General features: G+C 37.6%; 1 protein-coding gene across 6 annotated transcripts in view; it reads left to right on the plus strand.

Moving 5' to 3' along the window:
- TEC (tec protein tyrosine kinase) overlaps window positions 1–25,400 on the plus strand; it is a 205,326-nt gene that overhangs the window by 119,095 nt on the left and 60,831 nt on the right. For all 6 annotated transcript variants that reach the window (XR_004422982.1, XM_033105501.1, XM_033105500.1 and 3 more), the window contains exon 2: window positions 724–909. Coding sequence is in view for 5 of the 6 variants with exons in the window: in XM_033105501.1 (XP_032961392.1) it covers window positions 724–909 (186 nt within the window). In the remaining variant the exon portion in view is untranslated. The remainder of the gene's footprint in view (window positions 1–723; window positions 910–25,400) is intronic.

Consider the following 25,400-nt stretch of genomic DNA (forward strand, 5'->3'; position numbering starts at 1 on the left):
GTTGAATTTTAGAAGGTTTAGTCTAGGTGTGGAGAGTTTGGATGGGGGCACCAAATATATGACGGAGGACCTTATTCAGATGGGCTGTGCCCTGAGTAGGTTAGCTGGGACTGGGTGAGTTTCCTTTCCTCTTGTGGTTGAGAAGAGAACCGTGGAGTGTGGTAATGTGCACATCAGAGATCATCCTTGTAGCTCTGGTGACTAGGATATGCGATTAAGATTACATCCTTCTCAGAGCTGGAGATGGAATCATGTCTACTACTGTGGCAATTTATTTTGTTTACACGTCTACTGTGTCTGTGTGCTCCTCCATTTTGGGCACCAAGATCCTGAGGCAATTTAAATACCAGCCTAAACCAGCCATGCAGGTGATGAAATGTACTTTTCCATCTGAGATATTTGTTGCCCTGCAAGCAAATAGCAGAAGAGTGTGCCAAAAAGTTCAGAGATGCTATGGAGGTACAAAGAAGTGAATCACCCTCATGACAAACCTTGATTTGACTTTCTTAGGAGTGCTGGTATACGGAGGAACAGGCCAGGACTGGGGAAGGAGAGGAGGTTGAGCTTTTGTGCCCTGGGCGCGCTCGGCCCAGCTACGCAGAGTAGCACTCATTGGCCCCAGCTGTGGTGAGGAGAAAGCGTTTCTGGTAGTTCAAAATGATAACATCCTTGGAAAATTAAAGTGTCACATTTTATTTCAATTGTTCATTTTCTCACTTTTAGAATATTGGGATCTTCAATGGCAGGAGAAGGAGTGATCAGAAGACTGAGATGAATTTTAACACTATTCTAGAAGAGATTCTTATTAAAAGGTCACAGCAGAAAAAGAAGACGTCGCCCTTAAACTACAAAGAGAGACTTTTTGTGCTAACCAAGTCCATGTTAACCTACTATGAGGGTCGAGCAGAGGTAAGAGACAATCAAAATTTACTTTGCTGCTTTCTATGTTGATAATATTTTATGATACTGTTTCCCACCCTCCATCCCCCACCCCCTAAATCTTGTGGCATAAACTGCTTTAGGTTAATGAAATTAGGTAATGATTTGTTATCATTTGGATTTGAAAGATAAAGTTTAGGATATGGATAGACATTATTCACAAGTCTGTTAATTATGGGTTTAGTAAACGTCTTGTATCAGCCTACTGAATTAATCTGCTAGCAAAAACAGATCCTTATGGAATTCATTAAGTATATTGTGTACTTGGTTTTTCCCCATAAATCACTGTATTATGTATCAAAGTCTTCTTTAGTGCGTACCGTGTTTCCCCGAAAATCAGACCTAGCCAGACCATCAGCTCTAATGCGTTTTTTGGAGCAAAAATTAATATAAGAGCTGGTCTTATATTACCCAGTATTATATTATTATATTATATTATTTTATACCCAGTATTATATTATATTATACCCGGTCTTATAGTAAAATAAGACTGAGTCTTATATTAATTTTTGCTCCGAAAGACTGTTAGAGCCGATGGTCCATCTAGGTCTTATTTTCAGGGAAACACAGTATAAACTGTGTCTGTGTTCATTGCTTTATATGAATATTTCTTCATATGTAATTAAGTAGAAGTTACATAAAACTGGTTAGTGATTTGGTGGACCCAACACTACCAAAGTTGACTTAGAGCAGAACCACTTAACTTTTCCTTTGTGATAAGTAGCTACCGTGGGGCTCCTCTGAGCTGGGAGAAGCACTCACTAACACCTGATCGGTGAGCGAGCGGCACGGGGAGGGTGTGTGGTGAGCCGCCTGCTGGCTCTCCAGTCGCTTTAGCCTCCTGTTCTACCCGTGGCCGAGGTGCATGAATGATAGCCGCCTCCGGCCCACCTTTCCCTCCTGTCTGCTGGGAACACACTGTATAGCACTGCAGGTCCAGCCCCGTCCTCCCCACCAGAAATAGTCTTGGGTTCCAGGGAATGGCTGGAGGCTGGGGTGCCCTTACTTGACCACGTGCTATTGTCTGGTTTGTTACAGTTATTGGTGATTTTAGGGTCTGGTATTTTAGTTCTGCTTTGTCCCTAGAATATTTTCCTCGGAAGTTGATTTACTTGTTTTTATTTGTTTGTTTGTTTTTACTCCCACTGATTTCTCTGTGGTTTTGTTCCCCAATTCAGACTGAATGGCATTGCTTCTCAATAGTGATCATCAACTCTGTTAATTTCCTCTGTGGCTTGTCGTTGTGACCTGTGGGATTCTGCAGGTTTATGTAATTTCGGACTTAGTTCTTTATCCACCTTCCTAATCCCCAAAATGCTGAAGACCAAAACTTCAAAAACTCTTTTAGTTGACCAGGGATGAGGCTATTTTTAGTCTTTATTTATCCTACTCTGTGAACTTTTTGTGTGGTGTGTATGTGTAGAAATATTAATGTGTTTAATTATGTGGGACTGTCGCAGTCCCTGCTGGGATTGTTATGTATTATATGGCATATGTGCTATATTTCATTTGTTAAGTCTGAAAAATTCAGGATTCCAAAAGGATTTCAGATAAGACCAGAAATATGAATTATTTAAAAATCTCAAACAGATTTTAGGGGGAAACATTAATACATTTTTGCTGTATGGTAATGATTTGTTATAATTTAAATGTAATATAGTAAATCTGAGAAAAGAATAGAAACATAGTATTACTAAAAGTGGTAAAATGTGGTACTTTACTCACCAAAAAGCCTTAGAAACCTGCATTATCAGTTTAGAAATACGGACTGATACTGTTGAAATATGTTGCAATTGTCAAGTCACCTTGAGGATACTAAGTATACAAACTGAAAAATGCCCTAGTAGCTTTAGCAGAATAAAGAGAACAGTGGAACCTCTCTTCAGAACCTGGCCCTCTCTTGCCTGGGAGCTGCCCTCAGCCACTGAGAACCAGAAAGGACCACGAGGAGCTTGTGACCACATGTAAAAACCCAGCTTCTGATGCTTATCATCAGAATCCATCTCCTTCCTGGCTCCTGAGGACGGGCCCAGGGAGTCTAGTGCTGTTAGCTTAACCTCCATTCCTCTCATGAGCTGGGCATTTTGATCCCTCCTGGATGTTTCTCTCAGGGACTGACATTCATTAGCATCCTTATGACCTTCATCTTGAAATACGGCCACATGACCTTCATCTTGAAATTCGGCCACAGATTTGTTTGCCTCTCACAGCTAAAAAGAAATAGTTGCCCATATTACAAAGTTAGAAGTTTTAAGGTAGGAATTTGAATTCTTGAAAAAAAAAAAAAGTTCTGACAAGAATGGGCTGAATTCCTGCATGACAACTCTCTGCCTGGCTTTTGGGTAAGCCCAGTGGCACCTCACTGTTGTGTTTGGGTTAATGTGCTCCATTCTCTGTTTTCCATGGATGAATGCTCTGGTTTCCATCTCCCTAGTGGAGACATTTCTCTATGTTGAGATGTTGAATAAAAACATTTCAGGTAGTTTGTAAATTTGTAACTATTGTTAGCTAACAAATCAGGAACTTTCAATAATTGGACTTTGGTATTCCTCATTTGTTTGGTTTGGCGCTTCTCCAGTATGGACACTGGCAAATAGTTTATAAAGTTGAGGAGTAGGGAGACTAGTGTCAGGGATCTTGAAGGCCACCCCCAGGTTCGATGATTTGCTAGGAGAGCTCATGGGATTCAGCATATAGTTGTACTCACAGCTATGATTTATTACAGTGAAGGGGGATAAAGCAAAATCAGCAAATGGAAAAGGTGCATGGGGTAAGTCTGGAGGAAATCAGGCACAAGCTTGCAAGAGTCCTTTCTCAGTGGAGTCACAAAGGGTGTACAAAATTCCTCCAGCATCGTATTATGGCAATTGTGAAATGTCTACCAGGGAAGCTCAAAAAAGACTCAGTGTCCACGGTTTTTCTTGGAGGCTGGCCATGTAGGTACCCTCTGCCTAGCATGTGCCAAAATTCTAGACTCCAGAAGGAAAGCAGGTATTCAGTATAAACCATATTGTTTGTACAAACAGTTCGGGCTCAGTGAGCTATTATCGTCAGTGCTGGGAACAGTAGGACCCTCCCAAAGTCCAAGTTCAGGCCAAGGGCCAACCTTGTACGCAGGCCTTTCCCAGGATAGTAGTCTCATAGGCCTGCTATTTTAACTCTTTTCTTTCTTTCTTTTTTTTTTTTTTGCAAATCGGTAGTAAAAATGATACAAATTAATGAAGCATTTACATCAGAGTTTATAGGCTTGCAAGATAGGTCACTAGCTTGTAAAAAGTTGTACAGCTCTAAATACTCAATAGATAGTACAGTGGTTAGTGTACAGGGAATTTTTTTTGGCTTTGAAAATTATCAACTGTTATCCCATGAAAAAGCATTTTCTTACTGGCAGTTGAGTTTCCTAGTTCCTGAAATGAGGTAGTATCAACTTCCTCTTTTGTGTCTCAATTTCCTTTCTCATGTTTCTTCTCTTACTCTTGATTCATATCTATCTTCTTATTCTACTGTCTTGGATCTGAACTTCCTCATTATTAATTACTTAAAAAGGCCAAGATGCAGGTCTGAAATCGTAGGGTCTGAATAGGTCATTATGTATTGTCTAAGAACAAGGCCATTCTCTTTTGTAACCACAGTACAATGATCAAAGTCAAGACATTTAACACTGACACAATACTGTCATTGAATCTGTAGTATGTAGTCAGATTTCATTCATCTTTCTGCTGCTATCTTCATAGCTATTTTTTAACCTCCCCCTCTTGCCAAGTCCAGGATTTAATCCCTAATCACATAAATGTCAATGCTGAGAGGAAGAGAAATGTAAGGAAGAAAAGGCCATCTTTTGTTATATACTATAAAGTGCCAACTATACCATGAATACTCACTGATTATATATGAGAGTCCAGAAACATGAAATCAGATTTAAAAATCATTATAGTCTGTTCTGCTCTTATTCTCATGGTCTTCATTAGTTGCTGAAGATCCCTCCTCCTGCAAAAGAAATTATTTTAGCCTGGTCCATTAAGATGAGTAAAAATCACTTTTTCCTGTTTTCCTATTTCTACCTTGCTCAGCTTTAACTTTTTATTCTTCTGTGTTAAACAGGCACGTAAAGCATTTTATGGAGAACAGTACAGTATCAGTAATTACTAGTAAATGAAGAGGGAGTTTAATCAAATGTTTGGTTCTCATGCTGGACTTTAACTAGAAATAATACAGAGATTCTAGGTCTTGAAAAACACTCTAGGATCTGGCTATGATAGTTGTGGTTTATTCATTGATTATTTGTATTATGACAAGAGAGACCAAGATGGTAAGAAAAATCAGTGTTTTGTTCAGAAGTGGTATTATCTAACTTATTTTATTCATAAGTCTTAGCTCTCAGCAATTTTCAGTGATATCAAAAAGTCAAATTTCTATCAAAGGCTTATTTAGTTATTTTTTCCACTGATTATATTCAAAAGAACCGTTCCCAGAATGTTTAGGAAACGGTATGATAGTTGAAATAAACATCGTATTTTCTCCACCTCCCTTTTCTCACCTGCCTGTCTTGAAATAAATTTATCTTAATTGGAAGTGTGTGTGCCTTGTTGCAATTTTTTTAAAAAAGAACTCTATTTGACGTCCTGATTTTTGTAAGCTGAGTTTTATTTCTCTCTGTTGCATCATGAGCTGGGCTGAGGATTCTTAGAACTCTTGGAAGCTACTTCTGTAATTAGTAGTTTCTATGGAGTGTTTGTTGATGAGGATAGATATGATAGCCTGGAGGAACAGTTAAAAAAGAGACCAAATGACGTGAGTGGAGGACGCTTGGGTGACAGAAGTGTAGACTATATAGATTTGGGGGTGGTGGAGGTTAGGGAGGGGGTGGGGAAGACCTCTTCTTAGCCAAGGTTGGAGTATGAGCAGTGTTTTTTTTTTTTTTTTATTTTTTATTGGGGAATATTGGGGAACAGTGTGTTTATTCCATGGCCCATCATCTCCCAGTCAGGTTGCTGTTTTCAATCTAGTTGTGGAGGGCACAGCTCAGCCCCAAGTCAAGTCACTGCCCTCACTCTAGTTGTGGAGGGCGCAGCTCACTGGCCCATGTGGGAATCGAACCAGCGACGTTGGTGTTATGAGCACTGCACTCCAACCAAGTGAGCCAACTGGCCGCCCCGAGCAGTGTTTTTAAATTAAAAATTTTTTTTCCAACTTTATTTATTTAAGTATGTGTATATTGAAGGTGCACAACATGATGTTTTGGCATGCATAGACATTGTGAAATGATTAGCACAATCAAGCTAATTAACGTAACCATCACCTCACATAGTTACCTTTTTTCTCCCTGTGGTAAGAATACACAAGATCTGGAGTATGAACACCGTTGGACAGAGAAAGCCTATTCCATAGAGAGGGAACAGCATGTGCAAAGGCCCTGGGGTGAAAGGGGGCTTGGTGGGTTTGTGGAACTCTTCTGTTCCAGACCTATATAGACGTATATAACTGATGATTACTCAGACAAGTGGATAATTGATTTCTTAGTAACAAAAAAGAATCATATAATTTTAGAGCTTGCAGGAGCTTTAAAAAATGAGCCCCGAATTTTTCACTTGTGAAAAATGAGGATAAGGAGATATTTGCTCTATGTCACCCAGTAAGCTGGTTGGTTAAGTCTGGACCACAACTCAGATCTGAATGTTTCTTTATCAGCCACTCATTACACTGTCTTAGTTCTGGAAAGGATGTGTTTGGATTGCCCAAGTGGGTGAGGGCACTTATACAACTTAAATAAAATGGTTGTTCACAGAGTGGACACCATCTAGTGACCATTCAGACCCCTTTGCTTAAAAATACTTGTCACTTTTCTGCCTTTGAAGCTTTGCTCTTGCTGTGCCTGACATTTCTCCTTCTCTCTTCTATTCATCCAAGTCTCATCTCAAATCCTTGTAACCTTTTCCATCTCTCTGGTTGTACGTGTTATTATTATTGCCTTTTCCCATCAACTACACAATAATCTTGAGGGCAGAGCTTATGGTCTCATAATTTAAACTTCTCACACAGTACCTTGTACCCATTCGGCTCTCCAAAAGTTTATGTTGGTAATAATTACAATGGTAATTATAAGTTAATATTGGAGGAAGCAAAAAGATATTTAGAGACATTGGGATAGTTATTTCCCATGTAGTTTTGTTCCATTTTATTTTTTTGAGGAGCTGCATCACTTAAGTTTAGCAATAAGACTGTTTATTTGGTATTTATTAGTATTAATCTCTCCTCAGAACTAAAATGTGGATATTATTGTAAACAGTCAAGTATGAAGTGTCAGAATAAATCACATGGCAATTTGAGAAAGTGAAACTCCATTTTGAGTTGTTTCTAAAACTGTTTAGGACCCTCTAACTCTTAGCCACTGGTTGATGCTGCTCAGATATATGTAGAGAATTATCTGCAGAAGGGAGCTTAGAAGCACCTGTGTTATTCAGCAGTTAATTCTGTGACTCTTTGAGGAGGAGAACTGCCATTATTAGCCTCTGGGTTTTGTGAACTACTGTACTTCTGAATACATATTAAAGTTTGATGACTCCTACCTCAGAGAATTAAAACAATGTTTGTGCTGTCTTTTTACCAAAGCTCTTCATTTACCTTTTTGATTTGTAATCTTAGAGAATTGTCTGTAATATTTGCATGATTCCATATTGGTAAACACCTGAAATGAAAAAAACGCACAAAATATATTTGTAATATAGTTGTTTGTTAAATGAAAGTATATAAGTAAGAGACTTCCATGATGTCTCTAGTGATTTTTTAATAATAGATTGTGGGAGAAGAATCCGCCCCCCTCTTAGCCTAGTTTGTATGAGAAAACTTTTTTCCCATTCTTTCTTTATTCCAAGTAATCACATAGGTCTAGCTGTTCCTTAATTTTATTTGCCACTGCAAAAAGTAATGTGGATAGGTAGAAGTCCCTGCTAGATTGTAACATGCAAATTTTATTCCCTTTAAAGGAATACATGCCGTGTTTCCCTGAAAATAAGACCTAGCTGGACAATCAGCTCTAATGCGTCTTTTGAAGCAAAAATTAATATAAGACCCTGTCTTATTTTACTATAATACAAGACTGGGTATAATATAATATATAATATAATATAATGTAATATAATATAACACCGGTTCTAATATAATATAATATAATATAATATAATACCGGTTCTAATATAATATAATATAATATAATATAATATAATATAATATAATACCAGGTGTAATATATAATATAATATAGTATAATATAATAATACTGGGTCTTATATAATATAATCTAAGACCGAGTCTTATATTAATTTTTGCTCCAAAAGACACATTAGAGCTGATTGTCTGGTTAGGTCTTATTTTCGGGGAAACATGGTATATGTATATGTATATTTTGTATATAGGTATGTAGGTAGCTACAGCTGTACTTATATTTCCTGGTAGAAGAGAGTCTATACATTTTTATTTGTTATATAGGACTCATCATTTGTTTTAGTTTATTCATCACTTGTACAACAAAGATTTAATGAGTACATATAGTATGCTCGGGTGGAGGAATTAAAAGGTGAATGATTCTGGCTTTAAGTTTACAGTCTGATTAAGCGATAGTTCTACTTTTATGGGTTCATAATCGCAGACTTCCTTATGCTATGCCCATTCTCTTGTGAAGGGGGTCTCCTGAGACCTGGAGTTCTTACCTTATGTGCTGCTGCTGTTTGCACCTGCCCATGCATTTCTAGATTACTTGGGACTCTTAACTTCACTGGCCCTTGGGTTTCCACGTGTAATATGGGTGGTTGCACCTACAGGATTTCAAGGTTTCCTTCTGTTAAAATTTCCATAGCATAGATTTCACAGAAGTTACAGGGGTGTTGCATACAGAGTTGCTATGCTCTGTTGTCCTTAGCATCTCCATAAGGTATATCAGTAGATAACCAACCAATGTGTGCACCGTGTATTTAGCAAGGGAAGAAACCAAGGAACAACGCAATAGACTCCTGCTCTAATGTGACATCCCATTTGAGTAGGTGAACCAAAATGTCTTATCTTTCTGGCAAGTGTGCTGTTAAACCACACTGTGCTACTTCCCACACAGGGGACTTCCTTAAACGGTAACTTCACTGACCACCTCTGGATATGTTTCCTTCCTCCCTCCCGTCATTGGCTTTACGCAGCAGACATTAAAAAGGCTGTTCCTTAACAGTTGTTGATTTGTGTTTATTTTTGCCTCACTGCACCCCTGTGAGGTGGTGGGAGCCCTTGCATTTCAGTAAATTAAAGTTGTGTAGAAAAGAGACCCACAGAAAGAAAAATTTTCAGTGAATCCTTAATAAGAAAGAAGTTTGGAAAGGGCTATATGTAGGTTTAAACCCTTAAGAACTTCCAAGTGGGTTTGGTTAAATAATATGAATAACATTTCATTTCATAAATACTTTAAATGATTCTTTACAGAGAAAACTCACAAGTAACTCAATCAAAGATGAATTTATTACATTCATAGTTTACCCCAGCTGTAGAGAACAGTGTCACAATCGAAAAAGACCCTTATAAATCTACTGCAACATATTAGTAAGTTAGTTTTAACATTTTTTAAAATAGTAGAGTAAGCTGATTTTTAGTTTAACTAGGTCCTATCTAGGATTAATTACAGTATAATATCAAATGGTATGGATTTAAATTTTCTTGGAAAAAGATGAGTATCTGGATGCTAAAGATCAAATATGTAATTCAGATTTTACTTTAAAAACAGGGTCATTATTTTCAGAAACCACACGTAATCACTTTCTAAGGATTGGTGTTATGACTAAAATATCTGTAGGCAACAAGACCAACGTCCACTGGGTGAGATAATGTTTTTCTTGAGGTTCTAGAACAGCAGTTTTCTGTTCCTTCTTCATTCTAGGGAAGTTCAGTCATGGTCCATGGTCCACCTCCGAGTTAATAGAATTTCTAAGAGTTAGAGAGTAGGCTATGGACTCTGGAGCCAGATGACCTAGGTTCAAATCCTAAATGTGTTGCTTATTAGCTGTGATCTTTGACAAGTTACTTAATCTCTCTGTGCCTCATTTTCCTCATCTTAAAACTGGGACAAATAATAGTAGTTCGCTCACATGTTTTTGTGAGGAGTAAATGAGTAGGAAGTAATTAGGGCATTTCCTGGCATATAGTAAATACCATTTTAAGTGTCAGTGGCTGTTATGGTAGACAGGTTGCATTGTCACCCACTTGTGTCTTTTTTCTCTAACATGTTTCAGAGTTTCTGTTCTTACATCTGGCTTTTCCTAGATATGGATATTATTGCAATAAGCATAATTGTTTCATTCTCCTACTCACAGGTGATTCACTCCTTAAATTGATCACTGTTGCTTGTTACGCCGTGTTCTGGTAACTGGTGGAAACGCGTACCTCAGGGTAGGGTTATTTCTATTTCTCAGCATCTCTTAGCCTGTGTTGGTGGAACTCTTGTTGGGGGGCCATATAATCTGGATATTTATCTGTGGGAACATGACAGGGTGCCGGCTGTGATAAATGTGGTGTTGCTTCAGTTTTACATTTTTATAACTTTTTTAAGTATTTCACTTGCAGAATTTGTAGATATTGTCAGATATTTGAACAAATAAAGTCTTACACGTTCTGCACAGGTAGATCCAGGTTTTGAGTGACCTAAAGCTTATACACTTTGGGGAGAAGTCCTTCTTTCTTTTTTAGTGCAAAATTATAAAACAAAATTGCTAGGGCCCTTCCAGGTCCCTTAGAAAGGGCTGTAGAATTGAAAGGGTCTAATGCTTAGTTTTCTTTAATGTGATTCAAGGTAGATACTCCTCTGGTGTTATAAAAATGTTTTTTGTAGGTGGTCAGGAAACAAAGACCTTGGTAAGAGAATGGCAGGTGACTTAGAAGCCTGGGGGAGGGTGTCCAGCAGGGAAGCCAGGAATGCAAGGTCCAGAGGGAGGCAGCAGGTGCTTCTTTGCTCAAGAAACAGCAGAGAGGCCCAGGGGCTGAAGTGGAATGGGGTGGGGTGTGGGGGAAGAGGTGGGAGACCTGGGCGAGATCATGCATGGATGGCTTTGTGGGCCATGGGAAAGACTTGGGATTTTTTTTTTTTTTTTTTTTTAGTAGGAAGATTCTGGAGGGTTATGAACAGGAAGTGACAAAGTTTGGCCTTTGTATTCATGCACATCAAGATGCTGGGGCACAGTGGAGCATGAACTAGCAGATAGAAGGTTTAAGGTATAGTTCTGGCTTTGCTAGTGTGACCATGGGGAGGTCAGTTATCCAATCAGTACCTCAGTTTTCACTGTAAATGAGGAGATTGGATTGTGAGATCACTAGAATCTTTTTCAAGGCCAAATATAATTCTCAAATCTTAAAATAGTTATTAAGCATTCAGATATATATGGGCAGTGGTTATTGGCTATGTGGAATAGAAGAGGAGACTTGCCTTCCCCACTCTCTCCTCAGGCTTTGGACCTTTTCCATTCTCAGCCCTGAGCCTCACCCCTGCCTCTGGGTAACCTAGTTCTTGTGTGTGTGTGTGTGTGTAGTGGTGCTTCACTGTTTTTTCAACCGGCATTTCTTTGATTACTAAAGAGGATTAGCAGGTCTACATATTTTCATGGTCCATTGGCATTTACTCTCTGTCAAAGTCTCCATTTAGATATTTTTCCTTTTTTTTCTATTAGATTTTCTGCTTTTCTTATTTGTTTTTTAAAAAGTACCAAATATATATTCTGAATCAAATCCATAGTCTGTATATCCTTTGCAAATACTTGTTTGTACTTGTGGCTTGTCTTTTAATTTTCTTAATGATATATATATTTTTTCTTATTGTGGTAAAATACATAAGAAAATTTACCATTGTAACCATTTTAAAGTATACGATTCAGTGGCATTAAGTACATTTGTAATGTTGTGCAATAGTCACTACTATCTATTAGGTTGCTGCAAAAGTAATTGTGATTTAAAAGGTTAAAAATAATTGCAAAAACCGCAGTTACTTTTGCACCAATATAATTGTTCCAAAACTTTTTCATCATCCCAAATAGAAATCTTGAGAATGTTCCATATGACCTTGAGAAGAATGTACATTTTGTTGCTTTTGGATGGGATGTTCTGTATATATCTGTTAAGTCCATCTTGTTTCCTGTGTCATTAAAGGCCAATATTTCCTTGTTGATTTTCTTTCTAGATGATCTACCTTGATTAAGTGGGGTATTAAAATCCCCTACTGTTTTTGTGTTGATGTTTTACTTCTCCCTTTAGCTCTGTTAATATTTGCTTTATATATTTGGGTGCTTCTATGTCGGGTGCATAAATATTTACAAATGGTATATCCTCTTGTTAGATTGACCCTGGTATCATTATGGAATACCCTTCTTTGTCTTTTAGTACAGTCTTTGTTTTAAAGTCTGTTTTGTCTGATACAAATATAGCTATACTAGCTTTCTTTTGATTTCCATTTGCCTTGAATATCCTTTTCCATCCCTTCACTTTCACTTTGTGTCCTTATATTTAAAGTGATCTCTTATAGGCAGCATATAGATGGGTCTTTTTAAAAAATCCGTTCAGCCACTCTGTCTTTTGATGGAAGAATTTAGCCCATTTGCGTTTAAAGTAATTAATGTTTGGTATGTTCTTACTGCCATTTTGTTGATTGTTTTTTGTTTCTGTTTTTGTTTTTTTTGCTGTTTTTGTAGTTCCTCTCTGTTTCTTTCTTCTTCTCTTGCTCTCTTCCTTTGTGGATGATGACTATCTTTAGCACTACACTTATATTCTTTTCTTTTTACCTTTTATAAGCCTATTTACTATAGCTTTTGCTTTGTGGTTACCATGTGGCTTACAATAACAACCTATATCTATAACAGTATATTTTAAGTTGATAACAACTTAAGTTTGATTGCATTCTAAAGCTCAACATTTTTACTCCCCCCATGCTTTATGTTTTTGATGTCACATTTTACATCCTTTTTATCTTGTATATCCCTTAACTAATAACTGTAACCATTGTTATTTTCTACTTATTTTTAACTTTTGTCCTTTAATTTTCATGCTAGCTTTATAAGTGATTAATCTGCTACCTTTATTATATATTTACCCATCCAGTGATACTTATTCTTTCATATGTTCTTATTGTTGCTAATTAGAGCCCTTACTTTTCAGCTTAAGGAAGCTTCTTTAACATTTCTTGGAAGGCCAAGTTAGTGGTGATGAATTCCTTTAGCTTTTGCTTGTCTGGAAAACTCTTTATCTCTCCTTTAATTCTGAATAACTTTGCAGAGTAGAGTATTCTTGATTGGAAGTTTTTGTTCTTTCAGCATTTTGAATATACGGTGCTACTCCCTTCTGGCCTGCAAAGTTTCTGTTAAAAAAATGTGCTAGGTCTTCTATTTGGTACCTTCTTATATTTTCCATCTTTTTGTTGAAGTTCTCACTGTGTTTATCCATTCTTCTTTCCAGTTCAGTGAGCATCTTTATGACCATTACTTTGAGCTCTTTATTAGGTAAATTAGTTATTTCTGTTTCATTAAGGTTTTTCTCTGAGGTATTATCTTTTTCTTTCATTTGGAACCATATTTCTTTGTTTCTTCATTTTGCTTGACTCTCTATATTGGTGAGTATGCATTAGATGAAACAACCATGTCTCCCAGACTTGAAGAAGTGGCCTTGTGTAGGAGATGAACCTTGCCATCAACCTTGCCCCAGCTTTTGGTTGTCTCTCAAGCCTTTGTGCTTGTCCAAGCAGCCTATTGTATTTTTAATGGCTCCCAGGAGTTGAAGATGTGCCAAGACCTGCCAGTGTCTCACAGAGAGGATCTCCGTACCCACAGTCAAGCAGATTGTAAGCCACATTTTCAGGCAGCAGCTATAAAAAGTATGTAAACATATTCAGTCCTATGGGATGCAGGCATAAGCTCCGCTGGCCACCAGAGCCAGGCGATTTGATGGTGGCCTCTGGGTAGCAATGGCAAAGACTGGAGTTCCAAATGACTATATAAGCCATTCTCTGGGAGAAGCTCTTTTATGGGACAGATAACATGTTAGGCTACATAACAAGTCTTAATAAAATTTAAGAGGATTGAAATCATATCAAATATCTTTTCTGGCCATAATGATATGACATGAAAAATCAATTACACAAAGAAAACTGGAAAATTTACAAACATATGGAGATTAAATAACATGCTACTAAACAACTAATGGGTCAAACAATAATTCTAAAGAGAAATAAAAAAATACCTTGAGACAAACTAAAATGGAAATATATGAAAATTTATGGGAAACAGCACAAGTCTACTTCAAGAAACAAGAAAAATCTAAAACAACCTAAGTTTACACGTCAAGGAACTAGATAGAAAGACAACAAAGTTAGTAGAAGGAAATAAAGATTAGAGCACAAATAAGTGAAATAGAAACTAAAAAGACAATAGAAAAGATCAATGGAATTAAGAGCTGGTTCTTTGAAAACATAAACAAAATTGACAGACCTGTAGCTAGACTCACCAAGACAAAAAGAGAACTCAAGTAAGTAAAGTCAGAAGTAAAAGAGAAGTTACAACTAGTACCACAGAAATACAAAGGATCATAAGAGACTACCATGAACAATTATATGCCAACAAATTGGACCACCTAAAAGAAATGGATACATTTCTAGAAACTAGTCTACCAAGACTGAGTCACAAAGATGTGAAAATATGAACAGACTGATTAGTAATAAGGAGTTTGTATTAGTAATCACAAACCTCCCAAACAAAAGTCCAGGACCAAACAGCTTCACTGGCGAATTTTACCAAACATTCAAAGATGAATTAATACCAGTCTTTCTTAAACTCTTCCAAAAAACAGAAGAGAAAGGAACTCTTCAAAACTAATTGTACAAGGCCAGCATTAACCTGATACCAAAACTAGTTAAGGATGTTATAAGAAAAGAAAATCACAGGCTAATAACCCTGATGAACATAGATGCAAAAATCCTCAACAAAATATCAGCAAACTGAATTCAACAATATGTTAAAAGGATCATTCACTATGATCAAGTAGGATTCATTCCAGGGATGCAAGTATGGTTCAACATCCACATATCAGTCATTGTGATGGACCACATTGACAAAATAAAGGATAAAATCATATGATCATCACAGCTAACATCATACTCAATGGTAAGAGGCTGAAAGCTTTCTCCCTAGGATCAGGAACAAGACAAGGATGTCCACTATCACCACCTTTATTCAATATAGTATTGGAAGTCCTAGCCAGAAGAATTAGGCAAGAAAAAAAAAAAAAAGAGGTATCTAAATTTAGAAAGGAAAAAGTAAAACTGTCATTATTTGCAGACTACATGATATTGTATATAGAAAATCCTAAAGACTCCATCAAAAAGCTGTTAGGACTAATAAGTGAATTCAAGAAAGTTGCAGGATACAAAATTAATACACGAAAATCAGTTACATTCATAAATACTAATAAGAAACTATCAGAAAGAGAAATTAAGAAAACACTCCACTTGCAACTACATCTAAAAGAATAAAATAAAAATAGGAATAAATTTAACCAAGGAAATGAAAGACTTGTTTATTGAAAACCACAACTATTTCATGCTCATGGATTGGAAGAATTAGTATTGATAAAATGTCCACCCAAAGCAACTTACAGATTCATTGCAATCCCTATTAAAATTCCAATGGCATTCTTCACAGAAATAGAACAAACAATTCTAAAATTTGTATGGCGCCACAAAAGACCCTGAATAACCAAAGCCATCTTGAGAAAGAACAACAAAGATGGTAGCTTCATGCTCCCTGACTTCAAACTATATTACAAAGCAATAATAATTAAAACAGTATGGTATTAGCATAAAAACAGATACAAGATCAATGGACCAGAGTAGAGAACCTGAAAGTAAACCCGTGCATATATGGTCAATTAATTTACAATAAAGGAGCCAAGAATATACATGGGAAAGGACAGTGTCTCCAATAAATGGTGTTAGACAAACTGGACAGACACATGCAAAAGAATGAAATGGGCCCACTATGTTATACCGTACAAAATTTAGCTCAAAATTAAAGACTTGAATGTAAGACCTAAAACCATAAAACTCCTAGGAGAAAACATAGGCAAAAGCTCCTTGCCATTGGTCTTAGTGATGATTTTTAAAATCTGACACCAAAAGCAAAGAAAACAAAGCAAAAATCAACAAGTGGGACTACATCAAACTAAAAAGCTTCTTTACAGCATAGGAAACCATCAACAAAATGAAGAGAAAATCTACTGAAAAGGAGAAAATACTTGCAAATCATGTATGTGATATGTAATTTGGTTAATATCCAAAATATATAAAAAGCTCATACAACTCAATACAAAAAAGAAAAACAAAAAAAACAAACAAAAACAAAAGACAAAGAAGACAATTAATTTAAAAATAGACAGATGAACAGGTACCTGAAGAAGTGCTCAACATCATGAATCATTGGAAATGTAAATCAAAACCACAATGAGATGTCACTTTCATACTTGTTAGTATGGCTGTTATAGAAAAGATAAGAAATAACAAGTATTGGCGAGAACATGGAGAAAAGCGAACCTCTGTGTACTATTGGTGGGAACGTACATTGGTACAGCCACTATGGAAAACTGTATGGAGGTTTCTCAAGAAATTAAAAATAGAACTACCATTTCGGGTATTTATCCAAAGAAATGAAATCACTAACTCGAAAAGATATGTTCTTGTCCATTGCATATATTTCTGTTCATTGCAGTCATGTGTACAATAGCCAAGATATGGAAACAATCTAAGTGCCCACCAATGGATGAATGGATAAAGAAGTGATATATATTCTTACATATAAATATTCATGTAATATTTGCATATATGAATTATAGTCATACATGAGTTATAATAATATCTATTTACACATATGAATATTATTCAAGCATAAAAAAGAATGAAATCTTTGCCATTTGTGACAATATAGATGGACCTTGAGGACATTATGCTAAGTGAAATAAATCAGTCAGAGAATGACAAATAGCATATTATCTCTCTTATATATGGAATATTAAAAAAAAAAGCATGCTGATAGATATAGAAAACAGATTGGTGATTGCCAGAGGCAGGTTTGGGGGTGGGAGAAATGGATGAGTAGGGAATTAAATATTTAAAAAAATAAAAAGATAATGATTAGGGCAATAAAACAAATCACAATAAAACTTAGAATTCATAGTCTTCCTTATTTTACAATAAATTTATAAATTTTTTAAAGCATCTTTTGAAAGTCAAAGTGAGCTGCTTCCCATACATTCTGAGATAAGCAAACCATTGGTTCCTAAATTGCAATAAAATTTTCTCAGCACTAAGTTTCACAAAGATTACACCAAGAAACCTAAATGACGCTTGTTTAGCATGTCAACATGTAGTTTTCATTTCCTCCATAGAGACACTGACACACCACTAGAAATATTTTCTGTTTTGTTTTTATTTAGAAACAAGTTTAATTAGGTTCTTTGCTAATAGTTTTTATTCCATGTTTTTAAATTACTAAACTTTACACATAACATCCTGCACTTCTACCTCTAATTTTGGATAGTCTCTAAGACTATTAAATATAAGAATGGGGAATTAGCAAATGTAGATCTAGTGCATTTTTGGTCTGGGGTACCAGGTAGTCACATAATTACTCTGAACCTCAGTAATCTTGTGTTTAAAAGGTGAGAGAAGAGTAGCATCTGCCTTACCTATTTTACACAGTTGTAAAATCTAATTAAACAATGGTGGCAAAGGCATTTTGCATCTTTAAAATAATTAGCTATCACTATTAATGCTGATTTGATTGCCAGTATCTATAAATGTATTTTCTGAAGTCAGAAAATATTAAATCATATAAGTTCAGATGGCACAAAACTACATAATTTACACCTGAAAAACTGCATATAATTTTGATCATTCATGAAAACAAATGAAAAAAAGCAGCTGGAAACTATCAGGAGGGATCACTAAAATGTCCAAAGGGATGGGCTGCTGGTATAAAGGAATAGACATTATAGAATCCTAATGACTGATACAAAGAGGGCCAAGAAAGTAAAGCAATGGATCATAAAAAATAAAAATAAAAAAAAGAAAAAGAAAAAAAAAAAGAAACCTGTACTCATTAAGTAGTCGGTCCCCACTGAGCCCTTGGCAACCACTAATCTGCTTCCTGTCTCTGTGGATTTTCGTGTTCTGGATATTTTATGTAAATAGAATCATACTTTTTATGACTGGCTTCTTTTACTTAGCATAATGTTTTCAAGGTTCATTCGTGTTACAGTATTTATCAGTACCTTATTCCTTTTTTAACTAATAATATTGCATTATGTGGATATGCCACATTTTGTTTATTAATTCATGTGTTGATGGATAGTTGGGTTGTTTTCCCCTTTGGTTATTGTGACTAGAACTGCTGTGAATATTTGTGTACAAATTTTTGTGTGGATATGTTTTCATTTCTCTTGCTGGGTCATTAGGTAACTATGTTTAATGTTTTGAGGAACTACTAGACTGCTTTCCAAAGGGGATGTGGTGACATTTTACATTCCCACCAGGACTGTGTGAGGGTTTTAGTTTCTCTACATTCTCCTTAAGACACTTATTGTCATTTCTGTTGTTTATTCTAGCCATTCTAGTTGGTGTGAATTCGTATCTCGTTGTGTTTTTTATTTGAATTTCCCTTTTTGATATCAATTTCCCTTATGGGTAATAATGTTGAACATCTTTTCATGTAGCCTTTTTCTTTTTAAAAATGCATACATACTTGCTATCTTTGGTTAGGCAACAGAACCTGTCTGGCAGGAACTTCATCTTTATTTGATTTTTAATGAGGGGGACAGTGGTGTGGTAGTAAATGTTTTGCAACTGGGAATTGAGGGAGAAGCCCTGATTTTTAGCGTTTGCCAATTCCCCGGGGGGAAGTACTGCCACCATGGCAGATTTCCAATAGACTCTTGTGAGCTGGCACGAGCTGACTCCAGCACATCAGTCGAAGGGAGGGATGGTGAAGTGAGCCTCCTTAGAGCTGCCTGGTAGCAGAGGGGTGCCATGCACATGTTAGTCTAAAGAGAAAAGGATATAATATTTATTGAGTGTCTGCTGCATGTTTAATCTTTACCACAATCACATTTTGAAGCAAGGTTTACTATCTTATTTTCAGAGAAATCCAAGGCTTACGGAACTAACTCAGTGATTCACAGCTAGTAAGTGTCAAAGTTGGCATGTAAATCAGCTCTTTCTTACTCGAAAGCTCATTCTAGTTTACCAACTGTTTTGGAGGGACGGGGGGGATCGCCAGCACACACCTCCCTTCAATTAATTGCTAGGGGGACTCACAGGACTCAGCATATTGTTATACTCATGGCTATCATTTATTACAGCAAAAGGAGACAAAGCAAAATCAGCAGAGGGAAATGCACATGGGGTGAAGCCCGGAGGAAACCAGACACAAGCTTGTAAGAGTCCTTTCTCAGTGGAGTCACACAGCCCATACTTAAAACCTCCAGCAGTGAGTTGTGACAACACAGGTGAAATGTTACCTACCAGGATGCTCATTAGCGACTCAGTGCCTAAGGCACTGGTTGGGTATGTAGGCACCCTCTGCCTAGAATGTCCCCAAAATCCAGTCTCCAGAAGGAAAAGCAGATGTTCAGCATAAACCACGTTGTTTGTGTAAACAATTTAGGCACAATTAGCTGTTCTTAATCAGTACTGGGAACAGTGGGAACCTTCCAAAAGGCCAAGTTCCCAGATGCCAGCCAAGGGCCAACTGGAGAAAGGCAATTAGGCCTTTCTAAGAATAGCAGTTTCGGGCCTGCTGTGTTAACTCTTTTCTGCACACTAACCAAATGCAAAAATAGGAAAGAAAGTGGAAAAAGGACAGCGACCATTTCTGCTTATCATTATTCCCTCTTCCCCTCCCAGTGCCTGCATAGAATTTGATACATGGTGGGTTTCTAATAATGGCGCCCTGAGCTATGCGGGTCCTCACTGATACCCAGCCCCTGTGTGTGTCTGCCGTCGGTGGAGCCTCTGTGCTTGAAAAGTCTGTGCTTGTGAAGTCTCTGGGTTAACCCAGAACCAACAAATCATGATTCATTACGGCTGCTTCGTCCAGACATCTCAGGGTAGCTTCATAACTCCGACTCTGAATTCTCAGTGACTTTTCACTCTTAAAAGGTTTTCATTTGAAACACTGAGGCCTATTTGTGCCTTCAGTGGAAATATTGGTTCTTTTGTTCCACTGCCCCAGACACACTGCCTCAGACTCACTTTTACATTGGTGAACTTTAACTAAAAATGGAACAGTTTCCTTCACCTGACCTCCATGTCGGGGTCACATGTTGGGGGTCACATCCTCCTTTGTTCTCAAGGGTAGTCTGACTGAATGTCTGCGCTGTATCCAGTTGTCACAAGCACATCCAAGAGGGCTCTGTTTTAGAGGAACAGTTTTGGGAAAGAGCATACCAGGGTACCACGAGCTGACTAAAACTTGGGTTCCATTCATTGTGAGTTACGAGACAGACCAATTAAAGAAAAGAAAACCAACTTACCTTCTCTTTGACCAGTTTCCTCAGTACTCAAGTGAAGTAGAAGTTATTTTCTTGCCTATGGCTTTGCATAATTATTTTTCCACTAATTTCTTTAATGTAATGGCTGAAAATGTTTGAGTTAAGAAAAGATTTTCTGACTAAAACATGAAGCATTGGTTCTGATGTCACATGGCCAGTGTTAAAATACTGGCCTCTGTCACTCACTAGCTTATACGATTCTGGGCAAGTGAACTCAACCACTTTGTGCCTCAGTTTCCTCATCTGTGAAATGGGGTAAGAATAGTCACTACCTTATAGGGTTGTTGTAGGGATAAGTTGAGATAATGTATCTAAAACATACACTAAATAAATTTCAAGCAAAGCTTGAAGAAAAGTTAATAATATTGCTGTTATATTATTGTTAACCATAGGTATATAAAGATCTATTCTTTCTTTTTGACTGCTCATGCTGATTTGAGTAAATAAAATTCCTTATCTTCTCCCCTACACTTCTTTAAAACTTTATTTAAGTAACAAGGGGAAATTTAATAAAATTCCTTACATTCTATACCCCTCACTTCTTTAAACCTTTATTTAAGTAATCATGGCAAGTTCCGGTGTGGTGAATAAAAACCTGTCTACCTTAAAGCCATTATATGCTGGAATCAGGCAGCCTGGTGTTCCGCCTGTGACTGTTTCTGATTCTGTGAGCTGAGGAACCACTGACTGGGCTCTTGGTTCTCAGAATGGGGGTGGGGATGGGGTGAGATCCCCCTTCCCCTCCCCTGGAATACAGGCCCCTCCAAAGTCTCTCTCCAGTCTCAGAGTCTCCTCCCACCACACCAGCCTCTCAGAACATTCTGTTTCCCCTGTGCCTTTCTCCTCTTTCCTTATCCTCCCCCTGGCCTGTGTCTCTTAGATCCCACTTCCTTGTTCTTACAATGCCAGCTAGAAGTGATCTCCCTGACTCTTTCATGGCCTCTAGCCCTTCTTATTTACTCAGTGAATAATCGGCACTTATCTCCTCACGTGACCGTCATCGTTTTCCTGTTTCCTTTCTGGTTGCTCCTTCTTGTCTCCTTCCAGAGTTGGTGTGTCTCTAGGTTCTATTCTAGGGCCTCTTTCCTCACTCTGCACTCGCCTTCGGATACACGCTCTAGTCCAGTGGCTTTGGGTTAGCAGCTATGTGCTGATGACTTCTCCAATCTGTACTTTCCAGCCTGATATCTCTTCTGAGGTCTACAAGTTTTCACAGGCAACTCAGATTCAAAATGTCTGAAAAGAAACTCAAGATTCCCCCCGCGTCCCCAGCAACTTTAGCTCAGTCATTGTACCACGGTCTACCCAGCTGCTTGTTCTAGAAACCTGAGAGTTAGTCTAAACTTACCCTTCTCCCTCACCCTGTCTTATGTCTGGACTCTCAACAGGTTTTCTTGATTCTACGTTCTAAATATATCTCAGTCCTCCCACTCTTCCCCATCTCTACTACCACCATGATCCAAGCCACCACTGCTGCTTCTTGAGTGAACACAGTAGCCTCTGTATCAGCTAGGATTGAGTTAGGCTATATATCACATAAAATCACTAAATAATAGTAGCTTAACCATAGTATTGCTTTTTTTTTTTTTTTCCCTTCTTTCTATGTGGAAGAAAAAAGGACTGCAGGCAGGCTGTTCTGAACTGGTGTGGTGGATCCAAATTAGGGATCTTGGATCCTGCCTTTCCCTTCCATCATCCTAGCTTATAGTTTTAATTTTGGCCCAAGATGGCTGCTAGAGCTCCAGCCACTTTGTCTGAATTGCAGGCTGGATGGAGGAAGAAAGACAGAAAAGAAGGGACTTCTCTTACCTGAATCAACTGCCTTTAAGAGCCTTCCTTTACGTTCCATGAAAGACTTCTGCCTAGATCTCATTGACTAGTCCTTAACCACAAGGCCATACTTAGCTGCAAAGGGAGCTGAGAAATAGTCATTTATTCTGAGTATCAATGTACCTAACTTAAAAGTCAGGGTTCTGTTACTGATGAAAGGTTGATATGGTGGGTAGACAACTAGAGATTTCTGCCACATCCTAATAGGCTCCTCTGTCCACTCTTGCTCTTTCAAGTCTGTTGTACACAATGGTCACAGTGATGTTTTCAAATTTTTTTTTTTAAATTGGGGAATATTGGGGAACAGTGTGTTTTTCCAGGACCCATCAGTCGTTGTCCTCCTTCAATCTAGTTGTGGAGGGCGCAGCTCAGCTCCAAGTCCAGTCACCATTTTCAATCTTTAGTGGCAGGAGGTGCAGCTCATCATCCCATGCGGGAATTGAACCGACAACTTTGTTGTTGAGAGTTCGCGCTCTAACCAACTGAGGCATCCGGCTGCCCCACAGTGATCTTTTAAAAACACAAATATGATCCTGTCCCTCCCCTGCTTAAACCCTTTAGGAGCTTTTCATTATCCCCAATTTAAATATCAATGTTTTCATGGCCTGTGGTCCCAACAGCCTGCCCACCTGTATACCGTGTTTCCCTGAAAATAAGACCTAGCCGGACAATCAGCTCTAAAGTGTCTTTTGGAGCAAAAATCAGTATAAGACCCGGTATTATATTATATATATTATATTACATTACATTACATTACATTATATTATATTATAGACTTGGTCTTATATTATAGTAAAATAAGACCAGGTCTTATATTAATTTTTGCTCCAACAGATGCATTAGAGCTGATTGTCCAGCTAGGTCTTCTTTTCGGGGACACACGGTACATTAATCTGCGTTCTTCTCTTCTTCACGTCCGACCTTCCCGCTCACCAGTGTTTCTGTTCCGCAAAGGTACTTGGCTCCTTTCACCTTAGAACATGTTCTTTAGCTGTGTCCTCTGTCTAGAATCCATGTCTCCCTTCCCTTGACCGGCTAACTTCAGCTTCAGGTTTCAGCTTAAACATCACTTCCTCAGTACCTCTCTGATCTTCCAGGTTAGATTAGTTTTCCCTGTGTAATATCACTTTGTACCTCTGATCTCTGTTTAATAAATTATTGTACTAACAAATTATGAGTACAATTATTTTTTCAGCCTCCTTCCCTTCCTCCCTCTCTCTCTCTGTCTCCTATAAGCTTCATGAGGCAGGTGAAGGCATCACTTAGCCCAGTACTTGACCTTTGATAAATAATAAATGGTTGTTGAATGACTGAATGGGATTTATGTTCAAGGTTGGATAGGTTGGATTTATTTTGAATCATGTTAAAGAGAAGTAAGTGAAAGACATAAGGAGAGATGTCTTGCTAGGTAGTCAGATGCAAAATCCGGCGCAAGTGAGAAGCAGGGATTAGAGAAGTAAATTTGAAATCATCAGATCTAGTCCATTTAATGCTGTTTATCTTATAAGGAGCCGTTTTCCTGAGGGGATGCACAGCGTGCTTTGAAGCCAGACAGATCTGTTCTGAACCCTGGATTTGTCATTTACCAGCTGTGACATTGGGTTGTTGCTAAAACTCTCAGTCTCAGTTTCTTTATCTGTAAATGGAGAAACTACCCTGCTGGACCACGTGTATGCAGACAGAATATTACAAACTCTTCTGTCTGTTTGGTTCAAAAAGCACTTTAAGAAGGAAGATATTCCTACTTTGAAAAACAGAGACAATGGAAAACATACTCATTGTATCATTTCCTGGTCATCCTGAATGCACACCCTTTTGCATAGTGAAAATCAAAATTGCCTTCTGGGGTTAGGGACAGAATGGCTTGGGAAATCTTTTGTAGATTTTTGTTTTTTAATTTACCAAATACTTCTATAGTGCTTACCATCTGTATGTATGGTATTACGTGCTTTGCAAGTATTAGCTTCATTCCACTTAACTTTATAAGGTAAATGTGGCTATCATTCCCATTTTACAGATGAGGAAACTGAAGGACAGAGAGGTTGAATGCCTCAGCCAAGGCTATAGAGCCAGTACGTGGCAGAGCCCAGGACCCAGCCTAAGCTGTCTGATTCTAAAGTCATGAACCATTACACTGCACTGCTTCTGGGTAATTCTGTGATACTTTTTGGCTGGCTAAATTGTATGTCTACATAGGATCAGACTTATATTCATCCTTATATTCACCAGAACATGAAGTCCTCTAGAGAGCCTAACAAACTGGTAAAAGTATGGCTTTGTAATATGACTGTTACACTTGAAAGGAAGAGAAATTTTTAACCAAAGGTGCTCTCTGCTATTGTGTGTCAAGGCTGTGAGTTACCAGAGATCACCTGTTCCTAACGTTAAAAGGAAGTGCTAATATAGTTGCTGGCTGATTCAGAATTGGTTTCATACTGTAAGACAACTAAAATAACAGCCTCAGAGGATAAAAATAGTACAGTCACGTGAAACATTAACCGTCCTTTTTAAAAACAGAATCATAGGACCCGTGAAGTAAAAATTAGTCTTTTTTTCTGGTTGAAAAGAATGGATGATGGTAGATACTGGTTATTTCTGTTATGTCCTCCTGTAATTTTAGGGAACTGATATTTGTCATGGCCCAAGGAGGAATCTCATTCATGCCATTTATTTTGTAAGACACAGTCAAATTTGACACCACTTCTCAGAAGATCTTTTCCTGGAGTCTAAAAGGTTAGGTGTGAGGGTCTTTCCTTAAACAGAACTAGTGACTTTTGATTTTATTTTCCCTAAGGACTAATACTATTTGAAAAAATAAAATTAATAGCTAAATTTATCAAGCACTTAGCATTTGTCAGCCTTGTTCTGAGAGCTTCACGTGAATTGACTCTTTTAATTCCTACAACAAATGTTTGAAGTCGTGGTGCTATTATTCACCCTGTTGTATAGCTAAAGAAACGGAAGCACAGAGAGGTTAAGTAACTTGCCCAAGGAGACACAGTGAGTAAGTGGCAGAGCTGAGATTCAAA

This window comes from Rhinolophus ferrumequinum, chromosome 5 (genome assembly GCF_004115265.2).
Source record: "Rhinolophus ferrumequinum isolate MPI-CBG mRhiFer1 chromosome 5, mRhiFer1_v1.p, whole genome shotgun sequence".
NCBI lineage: Eukaryota > Metazoa > Chordata > Mammalia > Chiroptera > Rhinolophidae > Rhinolophus > Rhinolophus ferrumequinum.